A 15,989-nucleotide genomic window follows, 5' to 3' on the forward strand; every position below is an offset into this window, starting at 1 on the left:
CCGCGTGCTTGGTGGCATTTTCATGTTCTGTGGTTGTGTGGTTGGTGTGGTTGTGTTTGTTACATGCACTTGACATTGCACTTGATTCCATGTATGGTTCCATGGATATGTGTGGAATGTGGGAAAGTTCATGCACCACATTAGTTACATTAGTACAGTCTGCCCTGAAAGGCCTTAGAGCAGTGCCTCAACTGTAGAAATCATGGTCCTTATCGTAGCTGAGAATATGTTTTTGAGAACTCATCCTGTGGCCTTCTTGTCGTGATGCTGAGTTCTTTGAAAACTGTTTTTATGCAGTTCTTTCTGTTCTGCCGAGTTTGCTTCATGCGACGAATGTTTTGGAAGTTAACGGCTACGCGAGAACAAAACGAATAAAGAACTGGAGTTTGCGGACGCGGATATGCAAATCTTGAGAAACACTCTAACGCTGAGCAAAATAGGACACACCTCTGGCCTTTTTTTTTTTTTACCCTCTGTTTTTGCGCAGATTGGGTACTGCGGTTGTCGCCTATGCTACTGTACGTGTTAGGTGGGGGTCACATGTGTACGATAAGCGGCACCGGCAACAGGTGTCGAGTGTGAGCTGTTTGAGCACTCTGGAGGAAGTTGTGCACTCGGCTACCCCATCTCGTTATGCTTTTAAAGCACCAATAATCTGAGTTATTGTTATTACTTTATGCACATAAGGTGAGTCATAGTGTAGTACTTAAGTTATATTGGAGATATTTGGGGAAAATATAACGGGGAATGAAGACAACGTAGTGTGCGTGTCGGGGGAGGTTACGCTGGCACAGCTGAATGTGTAATTTTCTGCCGTGCATTGTGCCTACACATCCGCTCGGCTGGTGTTTTATTTTGTTCATTGTCAACGCCAAATGCTCTCCTTCATGTTTTAATTTATGCATATGTATTTTTTTACAGGAGTTGGCCAGGAAACATGACATTCTTATATTTTGCAAGGTTGCAAGGAAGCCTTGTAAATAACCTCAGAAGTCTGCCAAAATTTAAACTTGGACCTGTTTCCTCCATAAGATGTTCATCAACAACTTTCCCTCCTGCATTCTCTCCAGTGTTTGGAGGCATTCAAGAGCATTTGAACAAGCTGGCTGTGGTTGATGCACTTGGCTCGCACACCTATGGTGATCTACTTAGCTTTAGCCAGCAAATCCAAAAAGAGATATCCAAACTTACAAAGTCTTGTGAGCAAATGCGAATTTCCTATTTGTGCCCAAGTGATGTTCGATATGTTGCCACACAGTGGGCTTGCTGGCTCGGTGGTAATGTAGCCGTGCCCCTTTACCATCAGCACCCAGATGCCATGCTGGAATACTACATTAAAGATTCTCAGACATCAGTTTTGCTCACAACCAAAGAATACAAAGAACGCATCCTGAAACTCTCTGAGCAACTTTCTCTCCCTTATATTGTAATTGACAGACCAAGCAAAGAAAAGGCTGAAGGAACTGAAAGCAAAGATTGGGTGAGTTACATATCACAGATACGTTATGTCAATGTGGAATAGCCAGCTTCTGAGCCTGCACTCTTGCTGAGCCCCTTCAGTATTGCATTGGGCCTGAATCTCTGCTGTGAAGCATGTTATTTGGGGTCATCTGCCAGAATGCACATTTTTGTCTGTCATTTTGGAATAATGCCACAAATGTTGCTAGTCCATTTTAAAGATAATTGTTGGTGCATATTGATCTGCTTTAGGCTGGGGTTTGCTAATAATGTAGAGTTATTACATGTAAAACTGCCGATTCAAAAAAATCTAATGTGCTGATATGTAAGAATAATCCAGACTTGTATTTAATTTCAGCCTTATATAGAAAACTTGTCATTTACAGTGAAAATTGACAAAGACTGAGCAAAAATTAGCAAGATGCACAAGTGCTGATAAGTGCCTTACCCAGAAAAATTGTTCTGCGTAGTTTTAAAGTGGAAGGTAGCTATGTACAACAATGCAAAATGTCATCTACCTGCATTGTCAGCTTTATTTCACGGTGCCAAAGTGAACTTGGCAGGACCTCAATATAAGTTGATTGATGGAAAGCATAGTATCAAGTTCCTGTTTCTCCGAGAGAAAAGCGTGAAGCAGATTCATAATGAAAAGTTCCAAATTAGTTGACAGTGGGGCTTCATCTGCTACCGTTGAAAGTGAAGTCAGTGAAATGCTTCTTTTTGCCTTTGTGCCTGCTGATGTGAAAAATAACCTTGACAAGGTCATGAAGGACTGCCGAATACCTTGTTACACAATTGGGAATATTATACGAGAGTGTTGATGGCCATTACTTACGACAACTTGCAAATGAGAACACTTGCAGTAAAGTGGGTCTCAATACTTTTGACAACTGAAAAAAATAAATGTGAAGACATAGGTTTGTGTTTTTGTACATTTTACGGAACATGAGTCTGATTTCTCCCATTTTTCTTGGGCAGCTAGCAACGAGACACTGATGTAACGTTATGATCCAGAGACTAAAAAAACAGTAAGGAATAGAGGCACAATAGTTCCCCAAAATTAAGGAAGTGCCGTGTGCAAATGTCGGAGCAGAAGCAAATAGCAGCATGGTGATAAGGAGGAAGTTCTGTCGGTGGACTACCCTCAAAAAGGTTCTTGTAACAGAGAATATTACTGTGCTTTATTTGCGAAGTGGAGGCAAAACAGTGATAAAAAACGGGGAAAGCTTTTCAAAGCTTTCAGCCTGCAGGTGAAACAATAGAAAAACTGGCCTCGGGCTTCCAAGCGATGCCCATCCACCCTATTCAACTGACCGTGCTTCTTCTGATGGACCTTTTCTAACCTCAAAATACTAAAAACAGTGATTTGGGACAGAGTGAGGTGTACAATACTGTAAGTGAGCGGTTACACCAGCAGTCAGCTTTTGCAAGAGCTTGAGAAGCTTAAGACTAGATGTTGCAAGTGCATTGGCTTCCTGAGAGAATATATGGTATAGCATGGCAATTTCAGCTTCCTAGCTCAATTTTTTTTCTGGGTAAGGCACCTTAACACTCCCTTTTGCAGCTTGTGGCATATACTAATATGCATAATAAAATTGGTGACTGAGATGAATAACTCCTACAAAAGCGTTCTCCATATTGTACGTCTGCGCTAGTGACATTGTCATTATTCTGCAGTAATTTGATGCGCCAAAGTTGCAACTTGTGCAGAGTATAAATATATACATATATACATGGTATATGTGTGGAACATGCATCTGAAAGAGATCTTTAGTAGTTGGGTCAAAATGTAGAGCTGCAGTGTACACTTGTGTGCTTCCTACATGGCTTTAAAGTTGGCAAGTTGCTCAAGCAACATTTTCTGATGTAGCGACATCTGTACTTATCCAGGATTAGGCTTTGCCATGGAGCACTTCTTAGCTGATCTAACAGAGAAAACATGAAATGAGTAATCACTTGAAAATAAGCTAGCTTTATTGCCATTGATTCCTTTTTTTTTTGTTACCGAGCATTATTCTTGGTGAAATAATTTTTATTATGTGAGAAGAATTGTTAACAATGTCCGAGATCCACTTATCTAAAGATTTAAAACTTACTTTACATATCCAGGCCATTTTATGTAAAATAGCAAGTTAAAGTGAGAGAGTAAAAATACAGCTTAACAATTTTTAGGAAGAAAAAATGATGCCTTTGTTTTCATGCAATTGAAACCTTCTGCAGGTACCCAAGTTTTGAAGTAGCCTGTGCTTTCACAGTGGTGCATGCACCAAAAGAATATGTCCTTGTAATTTTAGTACTCCAACACTGAGAAGAACTTGAATTTCTAATAATAAGGTGCAACTAGTGTGAAGTGTGAGGAATGTGACTTGCCACTATGTATGTGTTGTAAAGTAAATATGAAAACAAGGAGCAAGGCAATAGCAGATAAGGAGTGAGAGGTCATTTGTATTGCTGAGGTGCTGTGGATCTGTTTGGACTTTCAAATATGCAGTCCGTTCAGTAATTCATGTACTGTATGATCTAAACGTGTGAGTCTTTTATTTCAGGAAAGTTTGAAAGAACAGGATGCTCTGATGATGTACACCAGTGGGACGACAGGGCCTCCAAAAGGAGTTGTCCTCTCATTCAGAAATGTGCACTTTCAAGTGGCACAGATCAGGAAGGCCTGGGAATGGACACCTGAAGATGTGATGCTACATGCACTGCCACTTCATCATACGCATGGAATTATAAGTGGCTTGCTCACGCCATTGTACTCTCATGCTGCTTGTCTGATGCTGCCCAAGTTTAACCCTGCAGAGGTGCGTGATATGGTCTTTGGCTAAGTGAAATCACACAATGGTGCTGCCAATTCTGCTTTGATGCTTCGCCTTTAGAGCATGTGGAGAGCAGGTATATTTATGTATAAGTAAGTCTTCCTTAGATCTGGTGATTCGTCAGTAATATAAAGTGCAGGCACACATACAAGAACAAATACTTAATTCTACATTTCTGCTGTTGACCAGGAATTGACTGTGTATAGTATAATGCCAATGGGCTTTTTTTGGTGCAAGCCACAATCATTAAAATCTTAAGGATTCTGTGCTAAGTAATGCCTGATCTAGCTTTTGATGCTGTTAGTTTGCTTCTGGCCTTTGCTATGTGGGATTTATAGTAAACTTGAAATTGTGGTCTTGTGGCACCAGCTCAGACAGATCTCTTTACCTTTTTATTAATTAATTTTTTTCTTACTTGTGGCATTACATTAAATTCAACAAAATTTGGAACCTCTCTTGATGTTCGTATAGTGCAATTTTAATACACGTTATTTATGCTACAAACAGTTGTATTGCCACATACAAATTCCACCTGCTGCGGCAAGTGTCGGTGGCCGAGGAAGCTGTTTTAGTTCACACACTGGTGCCTGGTCTTTTTTAACTGTGCTGACGATTTGGGAACTCAGTCTCAACACCCTCATTGATTAAAAGGTGGCTGTCTTTCTACAATGTGACATCTTTTCGTCTCACGTTCAGTGTCATGTTAAATTGTCAGCACTGTCCAAAGAGTGTAGGCACCGGCGCATAAACTGAAGTATCTTCGTCTACTTCTTCCTCGGCCACCAGCACATGTTGCAGCAGGTGGAATTGGCACTTGGCGATGAGCTACTGAAAAGTTTCTTTATCCACATTTGCTGGTGTGCCTTGCATGCAAAAGGTGTGGAAACATCTACTGCACCTGGATAAGAGCAAGCCAGCAGTTTCGGTCTTCATGGCTGTTCCCACTATGTATGTAAAACTGATTGAGCATTATGAGCAGCACTTGAGACACTGCAGAGAGACAGCACCAGATGTGGTTCGTGACACATTTGCAAAAAATATCAGGTATGCACTCAAAATACTCAACATTTACCAGTAGTGATACTGGATTAACTTTTGCTGTTTAATTTGTTGCAGGTTTGTCATTAGTGGTTCAGCTTCTCTCCCACAGCCCATATTTGAAAAATTCCATGACATTACCGGCATGACTATATTGGAAAGATATGGAATGACTGAAGTTGGTGTACCACTATCAAATCTCCTGCATGGCAAAAGACATCCTGGTAGTGTGATATTTTTGTTCATAGCTATTACCAGAGCATTGGAGGACTCTGCTATTAATCTTTACACGGTTAGTGTCCATCAGTTCAACATGGCCTAATTCAAACTCTTTTAATTCACTTGCGTCAAAGAAATGTAAAAAATGCCATGTATGTTAAACACTGCATTTAATTTTGGCATCGAACTTTTTAAAACTATTTAGCGTGTCTTGTCTGGGCCAAACAAGAAAAAGCCAAATGTGTATACATACCTACGCTCAGCTGTCTTAGGTACAAGTTCTAAATGTAATTTAAACACTTGTGGCTCTTCAGCAAAACCCTTTTTTTGTCATGCTTCCACAGTGCAGTTGCAATGCACATTATTTTATATTGTGAAAGTCCATATGCAAGGCTCCTCCCTTGTTCACTCCTCCTGATGCACCTTGAATGTGAATGGAGTGGAAGCACCTAATGCAAGCCAAGAATTTTCGCTGTGTTCCTACTGCTACATACTTTGGTTTAAAATTGTTCTCTTACATAAAATTTATTGCACTGCCAGAGTGGTCAACCACTTGAATATGCAATTAAATTATGGAAGAATGACGTCGGTTATTCGTCCATAATTTGACGTCCGTCATGGTCACAGCACTTCAGTATATGCTGACAAAAGTGCTATTGCTACACTCTTTTTAAACAAGGCGTTTTTGGGGCATCCTTCTGTCACAGAACAATAATCATGTATTTTGCTTGCTTTACCATGCATCATTGCCACACACTCAGTATTTCCAGGTCATGAGTGGCTTGCACTATCATTGTGACATAGCACTCTTGATATGAAACTAGCGAACTCTCTGAAACTAGCGAACTCTCAGTTTCTGATAAAGGAAACGCAAGCAAGCCAGATGACGATTATTGTTGTGTGACATACGCCCCTTTTTTGCAGTGTATGTGCAGTTGGCTCGGGATTCATATTGATGCTGACAACTAGGATCCTCACTAAAATGTGAAAAACTACAAGTGCAAGTTTATTTGCATGTCTACCTATCATATTTCATAAGATCATACTTCACTCTTTCATGTCATACAATTCGCATGATCAGTATGGCATGTTTGTGCTAATTTCATTGTACCGTGTCTGTTATACTACAAGTGGCTGTCTTCTAGCACCAAGTGATAAGAAGGGCATCACAAGGCTAATTGTGCCTTAAATAATCATATTTTTTAGGGGTATGTCATACAGGAAGGGTGTCAGCTCCTGTGTTTCCTGACTACTTCATCCTTGCTGGAATCTGCGTACATAATGTATATTAACATAGTTGCACCCCAAAATTTCTTTCTAGGATGTGTGGGATACCCTACAGCAGGTGTTGAAGTGTGCATTGCTGAAGCAGATGACTCCAAGATAGGATACAAGCCTCTGGTCTTGAGCGCAAATGCAGAGACAAAGTACCTCGAAGGATCAGAAAACAACAGTGGTGAACTGCTTATTAGGGGCCCTAATGTGTTCAAGTACTACTGGAACAGGCCAGAGGTAACAAAAGACTCATTTACCCAAGATGGCTGGTTTAAAACAGGTAGGCAAATTGTCCTTCCCACAGCACTGCTTTGCATCTCCTTCCTTCTATTTTGGCTGCTGTTAAACCCTTCTTAAGAATTCTTGTTGTAGAACATTGCATTGCATCTCTTAGGGCAGAGCCAAAATTTCTGATGGGGCCCATTGAAGGCCCTTTAAAGAGGGCCCCTTACCAGGTTTGCGCATTGCAGATGGACAAGTGCAGAGCATTGATCAGGACGTGGCTGTTGTGTCTGCAAAGCATGAAACGGCTCTGTGGGATGGAGGCCATTGAAATTTAAAACAGAGAAAAGCGTGTCCTTTTTGAGGAAGCTGCATTTCGTTCGAGAGTCAGTCACCCGCACTGCTTGGAACATCACTGACCATGGCATATGACTTTGATTCATCAGTCAATGTGGAGCGCATAACTGCATGACTGAAAATGTGCTGCGAAGCGGAACAGAAAGAGAAAGAACAAGAAAGAAGGAGGTAGGGCTTGCAATGGAACATGACATGCTCCTTCCACTCCAGCATGTTGAGAATGCAGGGAATGTACACCGCTTGCAGACGCTAGCCGAGCCAAAGGGTCTCTGGAGAGTGTCTCTACTGACAGTAGTTCTCTCTTCCTAGCAACATGGAAACAGGACAGTTAAATTTTAACTTCTTCAATAATGAACTGATTTGAAAAATTCTTTCATTGAATTGCTGCTTTGACGGCACCTACAACATTTAGCATGCAACCATAATTTGCAATGGGGCCTGGTGAGAGGCCTTTTAAAGGGGCCATGCAACACTTTTTCAGCATGGTGAGAAAATACTGCCGATCGGTAGTCGAGGCTCCCGAGAACATGCGAGCCAAACATTACAGCGCAGCACGCAGCCTGGAATTCACAATTAATTCACAAAGTCAGCTAGAAATCGTTCCCTCTTCTCTCGACAAATGATGCCATATACCCAAATGACCATGCCATATACCCAATTTCAGAGCCATTGGCTGATTTGAGCATCATGGGCTGCATAGTTACCGGTACAGCCATGGGATGCTGCCACGTGCTCGCGATCACACTGAAAGTAAGCCGCGCATTCGAAGAAAAAATGAAAAGGAAGTGCTGAAGGTCATGATGCGCGCTGATGAACGGACACGTCTTCTTGACCCCTTGTCATCCCCCCCTGCGTAGCTTTCAGCGCACTCGCTGGTACGAAGGGAGAGACAAGGCACTTGAAGCGTGCAACATATTTCTGTAACTCCGCTCGTACTTGACGAATTCTAAAAACTTTTGCAGTGATTGATTCATGAGGCAATATACTCCTTCAATAAAGCCACTCGATGGTTACGTGAAAAGCGTTGCAGGGCCCCTTTAAAAAAAACCATGCTTTTGAAGTGATCCCAAACCATTGGTCCCTTCGGTACAACTGTACTGTGAGTTGTGTATTAGCACGCAGTTTATGGCATTGGAAAAATGAGATTGAAAGTTAGAACATAGGTTATGGAAATAACTTCCCTTCAGTCATCAATTTTTGTTTGTTATTATAAAGTGCATTGTGTTGTACTATGGCATTATTTCTTTATTTTCCATCTTAGGTTAGTCTCTGCACACACACATACACACACTCTGCAAGTTCCTGCATAATTTATAAATGCTTTATGGTCATTTGCAGCCTGGGCAGGCCAATGTCTTGTCACTTGGAAACATTAATTCTGAGTTGTTTTCATGCACAACAGCAGATTAGAAAGCCAAGACGGCTATATTGTAAGAATCTGTTGGGACCCTCTCTACAGGTATTTACTATTCCAGAGTCAACTTTATAGAAAGCTAACCAGTTTCTTAATGCCATAAATTATATTACTTATGAACAAGAGTTCACAAGAATATGGAGACCTGAAGTGACCAGTAGAGTTTGAGCAGGCTGGAGTCAGTTTTGACAAGTGAACAAGGGGTTCGAGGGGGATTTGAACACTGGTTGCTGCCTTGGCAAAGACTAGTTCCTTTGTTCAAATTTTTCAAGCGAAGCTTGTTATAACTCACAGAATTCGATGGCGGCATACGCAAAAAACTCGGCACCCGTAAGTGCCCTTGAAGGTGCGCCGGTCACATGCGTATTTGTATGCGCCGTTTTTCAATATAATTGATGCTCTCTCAGTCATAGACTTGTCATCAGTCAGCTATTTGTGATATGGCAATCTGATCTTTTATCGAGGTGACATGTCATTTCATGTTGCAACATTTCATTGTTGCCTGGATATGAATGCATGACCGTCATTATTGCCTGTAGCAACTGAAGTGTTGTACTGCTAAACATGTGGACGAAGGTCCAATTCCTGGCATGCAGGAAGGAAACAATTCAGAGGGAGCATTGCATAATGCAGTAGAAAGAAAGAAAGAAAGAAAGTAGTACGTCAGGCTTCCCTTGTGTCAACACTCTTGTTGATTTCTATTGCATATAATATTTGTCAGTGTTTCAAGTAAAAACATATCCCTTTTACTCATTACCAGTATGCCTGCTACAGTGTGATATACAGAGAAGTTTTTGAGGAATAAAAAAAAAAGTCACAGTTTCGCCGCAAGGGCGAAGCAATGAATGCGATAGCAAGGAACTAATGCTATACGAAGTGAGGCTCGCCAATGGATACTCTCAGTTTGAACAGCGCTTCTGTTGCAAAGGCGGCCGAAGCAGCGAAGGAAACTAGCGTGCTTCAAGTGTCGAGCTGTGACACTTGATAGTTCACGCTCATCTTCTGTTTGTTCATTTGGCGGCGTCCCTGAGCTCGAGTGACATTCGTACGCGCCGTAACATGAGCGCGGACATCATGGTGAAAGCATGAAACATTCCTCTACCCCTCGCCACGAGAAAACCGCGCGAGCAGACAGCGGAAGGGCAAGCTTCTCCCATGCGCAAATATAAGAAGAAGCGAGCGAGCTCGCCGACGACTTTTAAATGCGCCCGTCGGGCTCCTAGCGCCACCTCGCTGGTAATGAAGAAACGCTTATTATTGCCTGCTGTCTCTGAGTCCGTCCAGCGCTAAATGGTGTGTATATAACGCTCGCCATTAGCTACGTGGAGGATGTGCGTTTCGTGGCGTAGTGGATAGCGCCGCTCGCTGCGGAGCAAGAGGTCCCTGGTTCGATTCCGCGCTTCGGAAGCATTTTTCTGAGTTATTTTTCTTTGGGGCCTTTATATATATATACATACTTATACATATACGGTGCATGACGGCGACGGCAAAATCCAGCCGAGACTGTCCATATAATTGCTATCGCAATAAAAAAATCCTTGATTTGGTGAACAATGAAAATGAGAAAGCAGCTGTTTTCATGAGGCTAACAACATTACAAGGAAGAAGAGTTATGCTCCTGTTGACTGCCCTCTTTCTACTGTGCTCGTTTTCTTAATGAAAGGAGGTACTGTGTTCAGTTCCCAGTGCCGCCGGGCATCCACCAGTGTTCCTAATGGGGAGATAGGTACCTCAACGCGGCGCTTGGTGTTGTGGGTACTCATTTCTCGAGAAGTTGGCCTCTCCTTTCCGCTCTTTTCTTTCACTCCCTTTTCCCCTACCCTGTGCTCATTTATGGGTTGCAGAAATAAACGTCTTTCCTATCCCCAAACCACTAAATTTGGTTGACTTTCTGCCTCGGTAGTATGAGCCCTTTTTAAACATACTACGTAGGTTGTAGAAGTGAAAGTTAGGAAAGCTGAGAGCTGGTGACTATTCATGTAGAACTTGTGTCTTTTGTGCGTGCTGCAATTTCAACATGAAGTGTAAGCTGGCTTCTTTGTTCAGTGGCTTTTGTGGTGGCGTTCAAAGAATGCGTGGTCATATACTATGCATACCTTCGACATACATTATGAAGTTTGGTTCTCATGGTTTCCCGAGTGGTAATGTGTACGGTATGTTCCTCTTGTAGTACAATGTGAAAATGCCTATTTATTGAGGTCATTACAATAAGGAAATATATAGCCTCTGCATGCAGGTACCCTTTAATGAACATTTACAGGTGACAGTGCTGCATGCATTGACGGCGTCTACAAGATCCTGGGACGTACGTCGGCTGATATCATCAAGTCTGGTGGTTACAAGGTCAGCGCACTAGATGTAGAGCGCCATTTGCTGGCCCATCCGTCTATTAAAGAATGCACGGTAGTGGGAGCCCCTGATGCCACTTGGGGTGAGCGTGTTGCTGCAATAGTTGTCTTGCATGAGCCATCAGCCACACTGGAACTTGAAGACCTCCGAAACTGGTGTAAAGAACGCATGCCCACATACAATGTACCCAGTATTTTACTGTGTGTACCTGCCTTAGAACGTAATTTTCTAGGCAAAGTCAATAAGAAGGAACTTGTAAAAAAATTGTGGCCTGCTCCACTGCAATAGCATGCATAATCATAAAATTCGGTTTTGGAAACTGAAAAATAAAGATTTAGAACGTCTGAAATTGTGTACTGTTGTTTTTGGTTTAGCTGGAAGCTTGAGTCAGTGCAAGCCCTGACCAATTAACAAAGCAGATGCGCTTGTTTCCACTGGTCTACAACATGCATGTATAATAACAAAGGTTCAGCATAGTAAGGCTCCGACGGTTTGTTTATTAGCAGATGAAGCATTTGCTTAAATTGAGCACTAGTCTTTTGCGTCACAAACAACTCCCAATGTTTTGCCAAAATCTTCACATGAGGTTACAAGATATTATGTACTACTTCGGCATCCCAGTCGTTCTCCGAAAGCTCTCGCAGTTAGAAACGAACTTGGCGACCAGTGCATTTTACAGTAAATATTGAAAGTAATGCTATATATAATGGAGCAAAAATAATGGAACACGTAATCTATCCTCAGGTAGTTAAATTCCTGGCTCCTCTTCTTTAATCAAAACAAACATAGTTACCAGCAAGGTTCACTAATGCGGTGAACCAGAAGATTACCAGAAAGGTGTTCCCTGAGATATTCAACTAGGTTTTTTTATCAACGATATTAGTTCTAGCATTGATGTAAGTATACTGGTCGACAAACTTTTTCTAGACTTTGAGAAAGCCTTTGACAAAGTTCCTCATAAACGCTTATTTATTTTAAAACTTTCTCTCTTAAATCTTGACCCCTTTGTTTTTGATTGCATTTGTGTCTTTTTAACTAACTGTGAGTAGTTCGTTTATGCCAGTAATCTACCTTCTTCCTTAAGCCCTGCTATTTCAGGTGTGCCTCAAAGCATAGTTTCAGGTCCATTGCTTTTTCTGATATATATATTAATGACTCGCCGAATAACCGTTCTTCTAACATTAGGTTTTTTGCAGATTACATCATTTATCGTCCATTTAACAACATATCAGATGTTCATCTACTTCATTCTCACCTTCATAAAATCGAAATCTGGTGTAACAAATGGTTCCTTAAACACAAACAAAAAATCGCTAGTCTCCTTTTATCGCTGGTCGTGCTACTCAACACCAAAATGCCTAATTTACAACTCTGAAATTTCATCTGTAAGTGCATACAAGTATCTAGGTGTCCACTTGTCTTCTGATTTAACATGGTCTCTTCACACAATGCAAGTTGCAAATGAAGCTAACCGTGCTGTTGGTTGTCTACTTCAAAACCTTTATCTAGCACCTACTTCCGTCAAACTACTCGCCTATCTGACACTAATCAGACCTAAACTTGAATATGCGTGCACTCTTTGGGACCCTCACCAATGTAACGCCATTGAAACTCTAGAAACTGTGCAAAACTGTGCAGCAAGGTTCATCTCTTCCGATTACTCGTACGAGTCAAGTGCAACCAAACTAAAATCTCGTGCTTATCTTGCTAGCCTTTCATCACGCTGCCGTATAGCTCATCTATGCCTGTTCAAGTTCTATGACACATCACCTCGTACTCCCGCCATCAAGCCAACTCGTCGTCATTCCGACCACGTCAACCATGGCAAATCTATGTACCTGCTAACTGCTCACATCACCAAGCACCTTTTATCATTTTTGTCATGACGGCACAAGATTAGAATGGCCTTCCTCCCAACGTTGTGCACCACTTCAGTATCATTAACTTCAACGCAGCAATCAAGCTTCTACACATGTAACTCTATTGTAATAGAGTCCATCCCTCATGTAAAACCTCTCTCTCTCATCTTGCTACTTCCCTTTCCCATTCCCCCAGCATAGGCTAGCCAACCAGGCATGTGCCTGGTTAACCTCCCTGCCTTCTCTCGTGTTTTATTCCTTCCTTCACTGGGGCCTTTGAAATAATGTAAATAAATGAATAAACGTAGAATAAATATAGGTTGGTTGGTTGGTTTGTGGGGTTTAACATCCCAAACTGACTTAGGCTGCAAGAGACGCTGTGTGGAGTGCTTTGGATAATTTTGACCACCTTTGGTTCTTTAACCTCCACTGAAATTGCACGGTACATGGGCCTGTAGCATTTCGCCTCCATTCATATGCGACTGCCGTGGCCGGGACCGAACCCGTGTCTTTCAGGTCAAACCGCCACAGCAGCTAAATGCAATGTGTAGTTTTAGGATTTCTACTACGCAAACATGACTTTGGTACTTTTCTCATTAAATTTTTCATTTATGAGATTAATTCTTTATTCAACTTAATGAGCACTTTTTCCTCATTAACCAAATTATTGTTAAAAATTCTTTTTTTTTGTTGCTCAGATGACCTTAATGCAATTTCACACATCTGTTTTTTCTTTAATATCATTAATTAACAAAGTTTATTTGAAACATTAAGCACGTCTCCATCAAAGTGCATCAGCCCGTGTGAATAATTAAGACACTGAAAACTCTCACGTAAGCTTCTGGTATGTTGTAACCTTCGAAAATGTCCCAACCCTGCCCCTTGGCCAACACAATTAGAATCACTTTATGTCACTTGAAGCATCCGAAAACATTTGAACATATGTTTCAGAATGAATTATGTTTCTACATTGTGTTAGCCAGAAGTCATAGGCAATTTTTGAATTCGGTAAAGCAGTGCATGCTGGCTGACATTATTCATCAGGTTATCGATGTGAACACTTGGTACAAATGGGGTTTTCAATAAAACGTTCCACTCTCATTTCTTACAAATCACGCTGCCAAATGAAACCAATTAATTGAAAATGCACATTTAATCTGTATGATACTTCATCTAAATTGTCTAAAATGAACTTTTTTTAAAGTTTTCCAACTGAGGTGTGCATTGCACCAATCAGGTACCAAAATCCTAGTTCGCTTCAAAGCTTGCTCACCTAACTACACTAATACTGAATCGTCTCGTATACGTGCATTCCACTTGGCATAGCATGCCTACTTGGGTAATTTTTTCATAATGAAAAATGAAATTTTATTTTACATTGTTTGTCACACTTGAAGAGCATTTGTAACTACGGTACTCCCATTGAAGACATGAAACAATTTTAAGACCAAATCCAACAAGTTTTTTTGTTTTATGCTCACTTATGAGCAGTAATGCACAATTTTCCTGTAAATAATTCACTAGTATGCTACATTAAAATAAACTTTCTGAAACACCCTGATAAGGTTAGGTCATCTGCTTCTGTCGAACTTGCATCTTTTGGTACATTTGATGTATCAAACATGAATTTTGGTATAGAGATTGCCTCCAGAATTACTTCTTCAAGAATAAAACTTCCTGGATTCATTGGCCTATGGATATAATCAATACCCCTGTGTCCTCATCAGTCATTAACACTAAGCATCAGCTTCATCTGAACACCATATTCACAAATGCATCCAGAGGGCAAACCATCTGTCCATACTGGGATTTATTTAGAGATCATGGGCACACTACTGTAGTTTCCTGTGTCACTCGAGTGCCATGTACGTTACAAAGATGTAGTTTTCAGTGCCAAATTGGCACCATCTACTGCAGGGGCATAGCCAGAAATTTTTAGGGGCGAAGCTCCTTATGCCGTGGGTCTGTCCATCCTCCGTTTGTTTGTAGCGTTGTAGTAGCCACCTCTAGCTCGTGAGAAGCGCGCGTTCTGGTATGCAGGAGAAAAAGAAGACTACGTTGACGAGTGAGACTCTCGTGCGTGTTCGCCTGTGTGGCATTCTTTCTTCTTTACTGCGCGCGTTCTGGTATGCAGTAGAAGACGACGACGTTGACGAGTGACACTCTCGTTTTTGCGTGTTCGCCTGTGTGGCGTTCTTTCTTCCTTACTACGTCTCGTGTTTTCAACGACACCGGAAGACAACATTTCAGAAGTAACGCGCCATGAGGCTCCCTCTTGGCACGCTTTCTCTTTAGCTCGGAGTCGCCAGATGGAAGACAATTAAGGCTGCGGAACGGAGGGCACGGAAGGCGGCGGCAGCGCGCGCTCGCAGACAGAATCCTGAGGTGAGAGAGATGTTCTCTGGTGAGAGCCCGCGAGGCCGAAGCTACACGTCGACGCCGCGAAGCAGATTCCGCCGTTCGAGCCCGCGAAGCCGAAGCTGCTCGACAAGCTGCACGGCTGCGGCGAGAAGAACCCGCCGTTCGAGCCCGCGAGGCCGAAGCTGCAGGGCTGCGGCGAGAAGACCCCGCCGTTTGAGCCCGCGAGGCCGAAGCTGCTCGACAAGCTGCACGGCTGCGGCGCGAATCGGATCTTCAAAATGTGAAGGACCGTGAAGCGGCGAGAAAGCGCGCGTACCGGCAGGCAGAGCCCGAGGCTGTGCGAGCACGAGAAGTGGCTGTAAAACGCATCAGGCGGGCTCTGCCCGATGGCGCCGACGCGCGCTTCCAGTGGGACTTCCGGCCATAGTTGCGGTATGTGCAATAGATTGTGGTTCTCAAACAGTCTAGCCCAAGAAGGACCACGCTCGCGCCAATGCCATCACCGTGCTGCAGCGCGAGTTCGCTTCGCCCCACTCTTCATCATTCACCACGTGGATATGCTGTGATTTTTTTTTCGGGGGGGGGGGGGGGGGGGGGTAGGCAATACAGATATTTTACAAA

The 15,989-nt window shown here is 42.4% G+C and overlaps 1 protein-coding gene across 1 annotated transcript; it reads left to right on the forward strand.

Annotated features, from left to right (window-relative positions):
• Positions 1-91: 91 nt before the first annotated feature.
• Positions 92-11,455, forward strand: LOC119378299 (malonate--CoA ligase ACSF3, mitochondrial). Its single transcript, XM_037647482.2, has 7 exons — positions 92-687; positions 922-1,480; positions 4,005-4,259; positions 5,152-5,318; positions 5,391-5,536; positions 6,853-7,086; positions 11,060-11,455. The coding sequence occupies exons 1-7, from the start codon at positions 677-679 to the stop codon at positions 11,434-11,436; spliced, it is 1,749 nt and encodes a 582-aa protein (XP_037503410.1). The 5' UTR covers positions 92-676; the 3' UTR covers positions 11,437-11,455.
• Positions 11,456-15,989: the final 4,534 nt, after the last annotated feature.

This window comes from Rhipicephalus sanguineus, chromosome 1 (assembly GCF_013339695.2).
Source record: "Rhipicephalus sanguineus isolate Rsan-2018 chromosome 1, BIME_Rsan_1.4, whole genome shotgun sequence".
Lineage (NCBI taxonomy): Eukaryota > Metazoa > Arthropoda > Arachnida > Ixodida > Ixodidae > Rhipicephalus > Rhipicephalus sanguineus.